Below are 12,018 nucleotides of genomic sequence, written 5' to 3'. Positions count from 1 at the left end.
CTCTTGTTATGTTTCATATTGACATATTACAATTTTATTGTTCATTGTTAATGTGCAGGCTATGCTAACGTTAGCGGTTGAGAAGAAAAGCATGAACATGATCAAACAATGAACAAACATGATCTTAAGAGTCTCTCACCTTGATTGCTGCTCAGTGAGGCAGTACCATAGACTGTATGCTTAAGCATAGCAGTGTTTTGAGCTAAACTCAATGCTGATGCCAAGCAGGTATGATGTTTCCCATGTTCACCATCTTAGTTCAGCATGCTAACATTTGCTAGTTTATGAAACCAAACTACACGTTTGATAATAGACAGCTGAGGGTTCGTTTTTAGGTTTAGCAGTATTGGTCTGGTCAAAAACCAAAGTATTGAACAAATCAAATTTAAGACCTAATGATGGCAGTAGATTAAAAGAAGATTACCAAAGTTCGGAGTTCATCCTGAGGGGGACATGAATGTGTGTACAAAATTTCATGGCAATCCATCCATTTCACAAAAATCCATAAATACTAATGTCACAGTGGGACCGGAGAAGTCAGAGGGTCATCAAATAAAGTATCTATCTATCTATATATGTATGTATGTAAATACCTGAATATTACAGCACGGTATCCAAATCTTGCACCTGGCGATGCAGTTGTGAAGTAAGCAGAAGGAAAAATGTTAATTATTTCTACTCTACTCAAATGATTAAAAAAAAACATAAGTTACTGACAGTAGCAAAGGTTTATTTCCAGATATGGTGGTTTTAGCGAGGCCACAAAGAATTAAGGATCAGTAACATGGATGTACAGCAGGAGCCTTAAACACCACATTTTAAACACAATCTCTCACTCTAACTGGACCACAGAGCACAACAAGCATTTGGAGGAGTCTGGTGGCAAACAGGAGGTGGAATGAGTACTAAAATACCTTATGCTTAAATACTGCTACCCTGGTTTTTAATACTTTAGAGTACTATTCTAGAAAATTACTCAAAAATAATTCACTTAAGAGTATGCAAGTACTTTGTTCAGGTGTTGCACATATTACAGAATGCTCACAGCCAAAAATTGACAGATTATCCATCTTCTCAGGTACTTAAACGATTAACTTTCCACCTCTCAAAATAGACATTAAAACATCTTGTGCCCCACATGGTCCTGTCAAGTTTTGTTACTCCAGGAGTCCCATTTCCTCTAGTTAGCCTCATCCTTGGATGCTTCATCAAAATTCTCCACCAGATCTGAAACAACAAAAGATTCAGTGGTAAATTGACTGAAGTAGAAAGAAAGGCATGTCCCATCTGCACAAATGATTCTCAGGAGGTGGCGGAGCATAATTCAGGAAAAGTGTGTTTATCTGAAACATGATACTAGGTGTAATGCAACCTCACTTCTTTGCTCGTCTTTCCCACTCTAATATGGACTGCAATGTGCTCTGTATATGAGGCCCTGACAACTACTCAGAGCAGCTGTAAAAATTATGGCGTAACGCACCAAAAAGTTGGCTTCAATTACTCCATGAAATGCGAGAAATCCGCGTCTCCAGGTTTTGGCTCAAAGGGTCGAGGGTTAAAATGGAAACAATTCAAAAGGTCTGAGTAAACATGTTCCTTCAGTGGGAGAACAAAAAGGAAACTTAACTCCAATAACGGCGTGATGGCAATGGCTGTTAACCCTGTGCCATTAGGGCTTCAAGTGCTCCTATTGCTGAATACATGTGTAATCGTTTGTTACATTAGTGTGAACTCTGGTTACAGGGAGAGAAGTCCTGGGAAAAGCGAGAGATTATTGTAATGGCAACCTCATGTGTTTGGTCAATTCCCCTGACAAAGAAAAGCAAACCGAATCTTAAGATCTTATAAACAATGAACATGAGATTTAAACACAAAACGCTGCATTGCTCCGTCGTCTAAAGTAACTGATGAATCCCCTTGGTGTGACCCCTTTCATGAGCCAAAAGAAAAGCAAACCTGCCACGGGTATTTAACTGAGAGAAAGAGAGGAAAAAACCTGCTGCAATAATGGACAAGTGTGAAGGAGTATTTCAAAATAAGACTGCAAAACAGTTTGATGCACGACAAGCAGAATATAATGCAAAATGAGACATTTTAGCACTCACCTGGAACATCATCGTCTTCTTCTTCTACTGCTGCAATCGGCGCTTTTCCATCTGCAGCTGTAAGGACAGAAAAGATCGGTGAGAATCTAAGAATCTAGTGTGTGTCCATATCAGGGAAACTAGGAGCCTTTCCCACAATGATTTATGCTACAACTTAATTCAACGTGTTAAATGAGTTTGATTGTATGAGTATGATAGACCGCTGACCCTGTTTGGGCAGGGCCTCGGCGAGTCTCCTGAGGCTTGTCAGGCTGTCGGCTCCCAGCTGGTTCAGGATGCCCGGCAGCATCTCGGTCAGCTGCTTGGTCTCAGCGTGGCCAGTGATGGTGAAGGTGTTGGCTGCGAGGGAGGCCTGCACTTTGGGATTGTTGAAGTGGATGACTGTTCCTTGATTTGTAAACATGTTGACCTGAAACAGATCAAAATAACAAATCACTGAAACAAATACACCTTGAAATCACGGTGGGACAAAACTGAGAGGAAGGTTTATGCGTACCTCTTCAATACCAGAGATGTTGTTGACACCAAGTTTCTTTAGAGAGAACTGGAGCTTCTTGTCATCTGCGGTGGCTGTTCTGTGTACAACCTTCTTCTTTCTGCGAGCACTACCCTATGGGGACATTCATACAAACATGTTATATGGTCATTTTCTGGCCCAAAAGCTCAAAAGCTGTTTGTAGTCTATTTAGTGTAGTTCACTCTCTGACCCACAGTACACCTTTGCCAAAAATGATTGCTGCTATGAAGCAAAACTGTAGATAAAATTGCTGGTTGTCATAGAAACAAGCAAGAAACTTCTCTAAAGCTCAGGTTGTACGAAGCTGCACAGCCTGAACTCAAAGTCTTATGTCACCAGATTAATATTTTCACCCAAGACTCTCATCGTCCTGCACAGCATCAAACAAAGTATTAAGAAATAGCAGAGAAGATTGAGAGCTTTGCAGAAAAATGATAAATGTCATGTAACCTGTGACAATGCTGTTTTTTTTTTACCTTTCCGCCGATGCGGACTTGTGCCTGTAGTTTAGCAAGTTTTTCTTGATTCATAATTGCTTCTTTCATCTGCAAAAAGAAAGAACATTATATATAATTATGTTAATTGCAGTTGCTCAATATACAGCACATAGCAGGCTCAGATACTAAGATACAAAGCACACCATGCAGCAAGGGACTGCAACGCAACAAAAAATAGACATCTCTATCAAAACTGAAAATCTTAACTGTCTGACATGCAGCAACAACAAATTGAAAAAAAAAATTAAATTAAGAGTTATTGAAACCATTTTGATCAGAGATCAGAGTCCTATTATGTATGTTTGACATTTATCTACAGTCAATGTGATAAGATCTATGAAGACTGTGAAGCGCTGCAGTGTTACACCCTAGCAGTAACCGTCATCTCAGATGAAGAAGACAGAAGTATTTCCCTGAAACCTTTGAAGCTCCTTAGCTTGCCTGCTATTTACTAATTAACAGCTGCCTTATTTGAAGCATGTGCATTTAGTAGCTAGAGGATCTGATCTCAATAAGCATTGCAAACACAAACTGTGTTGTTGGAAAATCTAACCCCAGAAGACAAACAGCTAGCGCACATGTGATGGACTATGGAAAGAGAAAGTAGTGGCATGGTGCCACCAGTTATAGAATAGATATAAGGCCTTTTCTTGAAGACTGCCTCACGGCTTAATGGCTGTGTATCTGATCCAAACACTCATGAATGAAGGCAACACAAGAACACCTGGTGAAGCAGAAATGTGACACGCTGACAATTGTGTTATTCTAAACGAAGATGAGTCCAGGAGAACAGATCATTTTGTTTGCCTCAGAAAACCACTCCGCTATTGAAATAACAAGCTCCCTGACACTTTTTTCCTATGACAACAATAGAATTTATTTTAAAGAAATCAGTCTTGTAAACCTTAATTATAGACAGCTGCGATTATCTATATACAGTATATTACATAGCATTGGGTACAATTACTGAAATTTGTTAGACAATTTCCATTTGTAATTTCAAATGGCTCAATTTGATACATTTAGTTTATCTTTGTATGAGATTAATGTTTTTGTAAATGACTACAGAAGCATTTCTATATTTCTATAGTACGGCATTATCTTGCTGGTCAAAAGACAGTTATTAGTCTCTAAAAATTGGACTATAATTTTATCTAAGAAATTAAGGAAAGCCCGGTATACCTTTCCACGGCTGGTAAAATTAAAGCAAATTATGAGCGGCCCTTGACTATGTATTGATTATCACGTGATTGAGCAGTTTTATAACATTGTAAGATCATCTGACAGCAGTACATCCTAATGATTTGCAAGGTGTAAACAAATGAGGAGAAATTAGGGAAATCCTACTCGAACGACACACACATGTAAACACACACACGCAGGGAGAAGAGGCTTTAGTGTGGGTGTGGTAGGCGGCGGTAGTGCGGATAAAAAAGAAGCATGTAGACTTTTTTTTAAAAGCAAGTAAGGAGCTGTCAGATTCACAGTCACATGCGCTGTTAGTTTAATTAGCTAAAAGCTAATGCTTCCACTTATCTATCTGTGTTATGGACAACCAGCGAAGAAAGCCAAACAACAAAAGGCTGTGGTAGAACAAACTAAATAAGCCAAAAGCACCGCAGGTAACGTCGGGGTTGGTTTAAGGTAACGTTTGCTGACAAATTCAGCCAACCACTGCACCGACACAAGGTGTGGTTTAGCTTTTGTGTTAGAACTTGTGGGCTAACTCTAGCTAGCGTCTGAGCTAACTGGGAGATTGTGGAGTGGACGGCCTGTCACTCACAGCCACACAAAACCGCCTGTAACATTAGCTTCAAACCCGGGCAGATTTCAGCCATCTAGTGAGAAAAGGCTTTCGTTTACCTCTTGCCGTCGGATCGGGGGGAAACAGTGCAGGGAAGAAGGTATTTAAAGCTCCTCACTGACCTGTAAACTAACAGCAGACACATGCGGGGAGCAAGATGGAAGCGAGAGAGGAGGGAGGAAGTGACGTACGGAAAAAGTAAGCGCAATCTAGCGTTGGGTCTTTCCTGCCCTGAGTTTAGCGTTGCAGGCAACACTTTCACCCCTCAACACATCTAACAACTTTTTTCATTCTTTATATGCAGAAAAAAAAACATTACAAACAGTAAGGCTATCATTCGTAACAATTACACAAGTTCTATAAAGTAGACTGAACAGATACTATATAACAGACATAAAACACAGTGCATGAGATACAATAAAATAAATATGTTTTGCTATGTTTTCTAGTAATATGTGGAGATATTTTTTGCTTTTTTTTCTCTAATATCTTTATTGTAAAATGATATTGATTGATTGATAATTGAATAAAACTTTAATTTTCTGTAGCTGTTTTCTGTCATTGCGAGGTGTTCACTGTGAATAGGAAATCTGTGATTATTTTTATTTGTTGAACCTGGTAGTATGAAACTCTCAAGCTTTAACTAAAACATAATTTTTGTTTGAATGATATTGTTGGAGTGAACTTCTTACAAGAAGCCATAATACTGGGGAAAGAAAGCTCCAAAAAGTGAATTGGTTGATGCAAATTAGTATTGCAAACATACGTTGGCATAACATAATTTATCTACTAACTATTTTGGGTCATGACTATAATTTCAGTGCTGATCGGTGAATTGAATTTTATATGAACAAACACTGATGCAAAAGAACACACAGTTTTCATTTACTGTACACATTGTTAAATACATTATTAACCACCACCTTCTTAAAACATTTAGGACACGCTAACTTCCGTACGACCTGTGGAAGACCTCGTCCACAAACCGATGATGTAGGCCAATGCGATGAGGCCAGGCTGGTGCAAGCCAGTGGTTCAGGCTGGAGCTCAACACCCCTGGAACCAGAGTCTGCAGGTAATGAGGCACCTCTAGCCTGTAGAGGGAGCTCTGTCCCACATGTTCAATCACATACAAGCCCTCACAAAGACCTATCAGGTTGGGGGTGTGGTCCTTATCCTGTGGTGCCACCATCAGATAGAGCCCAGATCCGCTGGAGGCACTTTGCTATCCTGGTTTACCACCAGCCAGAGTAATGGCCCTGTCCCCCAAGATGCTGAAAGATTTCTGCTCACCAAGGTTAGCCTACAAATAGTAGTTCGACACTGTTTGGTTAAATATGTGGTATGTGTGGTATAAATAAAAAATATTTGATGTCAAAAATATTTGAATAGTCTGCCTACATGTCATTGAAGGCTAGAGACATTTATTTTTTCTGTATCCATGATGAATAGCACACCGAAACCCACACTTCTGTACATTTTAAATGACAGATTTATAAATGCCTTATGTGTGTGTGCGTGCGTGCGTGCGTGCGTGTGTGTGTGTGATGCGCAATGAATATTCAAATTGGAGTTTCTGAATCCAATGCACCATACGATGAGAGACACTGTATAACTGTGTAACTAATATAATTAAAAAGACTTTGAGGAAACAGCAGCATCTCCTTAAATTCATCCATAGAGGTTTTAAAGAGTGGGCTTGTCAAATAAGTTATATGTAATGGGGAAAAGTCAAACAAATCTCTGTCATTGGTGTAACTCTCTGGAAGATATTGAACATATAATCATTTAAGTTTAAACTCATTATTGAGCACAGGACATAATTTCAGGGAAATCAGAAGGGGATTTGTGGGTTATATAATACAGGCAGGTTTAGGAGATAGGGTGTAAGTACCACTGTCACTATTATTATTTATTATTTATTTTTCTTCAGTATTCAGTTGATTTAATGCCATGATAGTACACACTCCGACACAGTAGGTGGCGGTGTGCACCTCTAAAGCTGCTTTGCGATCCAGTAAGAAACACATAGAAGAAGAAGATAACCACCTGAGTCTAGCCCCAAAAGCAAGTAAATCCTCATTTAAACGCCCTGCTAATTCTCATAGACTCCCATGATAAAATGTTAAAACTTTATAGCAGAAATAAGCACGTAGAAAACAAAAATGGTTTCTACAGCAAAGTTTCCCCTTCATGACAACTGTACTGGGGGATGATAACTCACCTGTTTAAATTCTAGTTAGCTTCAAAGTTATGTATTTGGACGTCGCAGCTTTGAGTGACAGGTGGGTCACCTCAGCTAATTGCAGCTACTGAACATGACCTCGGCCGTGCTTGTTTACTTGTGACTTTTGGAGGATTTATCATGCAAATATCGGACAAATGATATGGGGCTCCGTGACGAACAGAGCGTGAGGACGTCTGTGATCCTGTACTTTGAGGTGAGTGAAATTCAAGTATTTGATATGTTAGCAACTAGCAGGTATCGGTGTCTGCGCTCACCATACCTGGCTTGTTAGCTTAGCCCGTGAGCTAGCTAATTAGCCTTCGGTTATTCTTCCAGCAAGAAACCCTGACCCCCCCGCCCCCGCCCCCCCGGCTATGCTAATAATGCTAACGGGAGCGTACATGCTTGTCACAGTCATTAAACCGGTAAGCACCGAAGTCCCGGCTCTACATACACCACACCTCTTTGCCCATTTTTGGATTAACCGGTAATTAAACGGTGTCAGGCAATTCCAAGATGGCGACGGCGGGACGGCCCACTTATGTCTTTGGCCCATTCTTCAAAATAGCTCAATACCTCAAAATGTGATGTGTTAATAGGTGGACACCTTAAGACGGGATGATTAGATATCTTAAAAGTCTGCACTCAGAAAAAAACAACTTGTGTCCTGCCTATTTGGAACAACACCACTAATCAGAGGTCCTCTGACTGTACTTTAGATATCAGTAACTCAGCTTGTGAGATATTTATCAGAGCATCACTAGGTTTTATCTAGAATCTTTTAATTTTATTTTGAGGATGTTAAATTTTGACATAAAAACTCTGCAATGTGGCTACTTGTTGCAGGAAGTTGCCCTGATAAGCTCTAGATGAAACCTCAGCATTTGTGTAATGCATGATCTGGCAAATATCTATCCTCAAGCCCATAGGCATGCCTCAAACAGAGGTGCAGTTCAAAATCAAACCACTAAGAAATCCATCCACCACCTTGTTTGTTTGTGTTGGTCAATGTAGCAGGAGTACAGTACAATACTTTACCTTTAGATGGATCTGACACTATTGAGTAGCCATAAGATATTTAGACGCTATAGGCACCTGTGGAGAGTGAATGTTATTATAGACGAGTACCATAGTGTCCTGAAGAGGATAGATATTTTTCTTACTGTAGCACCTTTAGAGCAAAATATGCTTAAATGATCAGATTAAGATTTATAAGATTATTTCATTACGGTAACTTCACAATAGCGCTAACTCAAAATCATAAAATTGTTTTTCCTATATTTTCCATTAAAATCATAAGCACATGCAGGCAAATGATGTCTATTGTATCCAAATGTGCACAAGGGACTGGTCTTCCCAACAAAAACTTTCACCTTTGTGTGGTCTGTTCACCTGCTGTCATTCAGTTTAAGATCAATTGTTTGCTGCAGTGAAAGTGAAAATGTTTGGATGAAACATCGGTATGAATAAGTGTTTGCTGTACCTGTGGGGCCAAATGGGAAGATATGATATCAGTTTATGCACTCTCTTTGAATTCAAAGTAAAATTCACCTCAGAGCTTCTTTATTTTGGTATGGGACGTCTGCAAAGTGTCAGTATACTCTGCAAGAGTTATTTTGAGACAATAGGCTGTCATTTCCTGTGTGTGTGTGTGTGTGTGTGTGTGCGCGCGCGTGTGTGTGTCTGTGTGTGTGTGTGTATGTGCATGCATGCTTGGACTCTATCTTTGTGAGGACCAGGTTGACATTTTAGCGAGTCCTCACACTTGTAAATGGTTGTTTGAGGGTTAAGACTTGGTTTTAAGGTTCATGTTGGAATATGGTTTATGTTATAGTAAGAGTTGGGGTTAGGAATAAGTTGTGACGGTTAAGGTGAGGGTAAGGGACTAGGGATGAGTGAGGAAAGTGAGGAAAAGGTAAAACTTGGTTCCTTTACTCAACCTGTCTTGTGACTGCATTGCTTTCTGGTCTATTCTGAGGATGCTGCTTGCTGAAAAACTAGGCTAGTGTATCTGAAGATTTTTTTTCTGTATGGTGTTGAGTATGACACTTAACAGTTGAGACAGAAGCATTTTCTCTTTGATTACGATGGTCTGTCACAGACACCTATGATGTAGTCACCTGTAAATATCTTGACATGATATGACATCAGTAACACAAAATGTAAAACATATTTTACACATGTTTTAAAACGTCACCCTGAATTAAATTTCTGTAAAAGCCAAACAAACTACAACATAAATAATGAATAAATTACTACAGTACTCCCCTTCTAAGACATATTAATAACAACAATGATGATGGTGTAATCCACTTTTTTCTTTTTGAAATTTGTATAAATTTTTTTTATTTTTTGTTATCACATGGATATGAAGATAATATTGGCAGCACCTAATATCCTCCTCCTTACACCCTGTATGACACTGAAACATATTGTAACAATAAATTAATGAATAAACAACAGGCTTTCATCTACAATAAATGTAAGCTAATAGCAATACAGATAACATACAATAGTACAAATATGTATTAATGAATAGACCTGTATCATAATTTATATAACATATCACCTCAGGTACACTGTTTTGCATGATAATCACACGCCTTCTCCCCCATTAAGCTGATGTTGCATTCAACGATCGTTTAGATACTGAGGAAATGCGTTAGACGTAATATTTGTTAACTACTTCCTTTAGTATGAAAGTGCGCTAATTCGTGGCTAAGTTACAGATTGCACCAAAAAGAAAACGCGCGCTGAAACAGTTACACCCAACAGTTGCTCTGAGGAGTGAACACTTTAATAAACACTTGCAAATGAACTGCATATATTGATGTATCACTGCCTTTCATAGCGTTATAGGCTACCTGTTGTTATAGCCTAACCAATTTCCTATAATCAACTGATTTCAGTTAAGATCTGGAAGTAGGTGAAGAGATAGGATCGTGACATAGTGAGACATATATAGAATTGAACTTACAATTTGACTCTTGAGACACGTTAACAGATATAAAGCGTCTTTCAAACATGGCTTTCCCATATTTTATAAATAGCGTTTGTGACGTTTAAGTGCAAGAATCCGAACTACAACACGTGTTGACCTTCGGGTATGTTTCTGTGTATGAGAGTGGAGATTTAAGACCAGTGCAACAGAAAAAAATGTTTTTAAGCGTGTGTATTTATTTAGCCTATATCCGTTTGAGTGTTGAGACTTGGCTTTAGTTTTCCTCTCTCTTGTATACTGCGGGTACAGTCTCTTTGTTGCTACCTTGTCTCTCCTTTTCAGCATGTGATACACATCTCTCCCCCTTAACACTCCTCTCAGACGGACTGTTTTTGTGACACTCTGGGGGTTTTTGTCAGAGCCAGAGGCAGGCAGGCAGGGAGGGAGGCAGGGAGGGAGGCAGGCAGGCAGGGAGTGCGTTTAAGCAGCGAGGTGCTTGCTTGGTACCCCGTGGCACGGAAACACCCTCGGATCGCAGAGGGGGGAATTTAGAAACACTTTAGAAGTGGTTTACCACACACGCTAGTGCTGCTGTTGTAAGTGTCAGATCAAATTAAAGAGAAAAAAAAGACGTGAGAAGACGTAAGTAAGAAAAGCCCAGTCTTCATTCATAATAACCTATAATGCATATTTTTTCTCTGATGGTCAGAACAATCACACACATTTGAATAGAGGTCCATGTACGGCTACAATAATCTTTTTGCCTCTGTAGTCTTGACTTTATGAGACTGAAATACACTTGATTTTAATTTTGGGCAGATTTTAGACATTTATAATAACTCGTTCAGGACTAAACATTTTTGGATTTACAAATGTTAGTCAATCTCCATTCATGGTTTTAAATACAGATGTGAGGAATTAGTAGAGAGGACTAAGGGAGGACTAATGCAGGGCTGCGTATAACTATTTAATGTAGCCCACACTAGTTCTCTAACTGAGGACATGGTAGGCTTTTTAAAAAGAGTTAAGGTTTGAATTTCTTTTGTTACATGGTGAGTTTTAATCTACATCACTGATGACATACAAAACTAACCAATAGGGCAATCAGTAGGATCTGGTTATATTATTTTAAGGTTAATATTAATTATGTCCAATGGCTAAAACTAATCAGGAAAAACTATTCGTTTAAAAAAGTCTCAGCATGAACGAGTCTTGCTTTCCTCCATGTTTACATTTATGAACAATAACTGAAATACGTAATAAAAAACTGTAAGCAACTAAGTAATACGCCTATAGGTGGCGAATGTGTGTCTAACTTTCTCTTCTCTTTCTATATATTTTTTGTCTTTGAATTAAAAGCCAATTATCAATATTAAGTTTATTATACGTACCTATGGTGGGTCTTCAGACTAGTCTGCCATTTCAATCTGTGAAGAGGCAGAACTAATTAATAACAGATAAAATATAGCATCCAATCGGTTATTATCAAGACAAATTACACCAGTGTAGGAAAAAATTAAGGAAAACATTAAGTCTATTTGTTTGATCATATTACGAAATTCCTCGTTCATTTTACAGTAGCACTGACGCGTGTATTGTGTATAAATAAATTATTATTTATAGGCTGGTATTAGCTGTAGTTTAAAGCTTTATGCCAGAATGATAAGTCAGATAAAGTAGGTTCTAGTTTATAAATTCTATAAAATATTACTTCTAAGGTGAGTTATCTGTACATTTCTGGATGTGAGACCTTCCAGCTGCAACTGCTTTTATGAGCCAGAAGTGTTTTGTTAATTGTGAGAGACGTCCACCACTAGATGGCGCTGGTCAAATGGAAACCACTGAAAAGTTACACAGCACCTGAATACATCTGACAGTTTGAAATAAAGTTGTGATAAGTATAGTTATAGACTTTTATTTTAAGTCT

At 38.7% G+C, this 12,018-nt stretch overlaps 1 protein-coding gene across 2 annotated transcripts; it reads right to left on the bottom strand.

The window, feature by feature from the left end:
* Positions 1–709: 709 nt before the first annotated feature.
* Positions 710–5,103, bottom strand: btf3 (basic transcription factor 3). Of its 2 annotated transcripts, none has more exons than XM_022769226.1 (6): positions 5,046–5,103; positions 3,099–3,167; positions 2,602–2,715; positions 2,313–2,514; positions 2,106–2,162; positions 710–1,227 (listed from the first exon to the last, which is right to left on the bottom strand). In XM_022769226.1, the coding sequence occupies exons 2-6, from the start codon at positions 3,165–3,167 to the stop codon at positions 1,181–1,183; spliced, it is 489 nt and encodes a 162-aa protein (XP_022624947.1). In that variant the 5' UTR covers positions 5,046–5,103; the 3' UTR covers positions 710–1,180. The 2 variants fall into 2 exon arrangements, with proteins under 2 accessions (XP_022624947.1, XP_022624948.1); XM_022769227.1 differs by having other exon boundaries at positions 4,983–5,072.
* Positions 5,104–12,018: the final 6,915 nt, after the last annotated feature.

This window comes from Seriola dumerili, unplaced genomic scaffold (genome assembly GCF_002260705.1).
Source record: "Seriola dumerili isolate Sdu_G_001 unplaced genomic scaffold, Sdu_1.0 BDQW01002424.1, whole genome shotgun sequence".
NCBI classification, from domain to species: Eukaryota; Metazoa; Chordata; class Actinopteri; order Carangiformes; family Carangidae; genus Seriola; species Seriola dumerili.
Note: the sequence above shows the minus strand (reverse complement) of the source record. Positions and strands in the feature narration are given on the sequence as shown.

Coding starts and splice junctions, on each gene's coding strand:
- btf3 (XM_022769226.1), bottom strand. CDS start 3,167: ATGAAAGAAGCAATTATGAATCAAGAAAAACTTGCTAAACTACAGGCA. Junction 2,163..2,312: donor CGAGGCCCTGCCCAAACAGG/GTCAGCGGTCTA, acceptor CTGTCCTTACAG/CTGCAGATGGAAAAGCGCCG. Junction 1,228..2,105: donor AGAAGACGATGATGTTCCAG/GTGAGTGCTAAA, acceptor TTGTTGTTTCAG/ATCTGGTGGAGAATTTTGAT.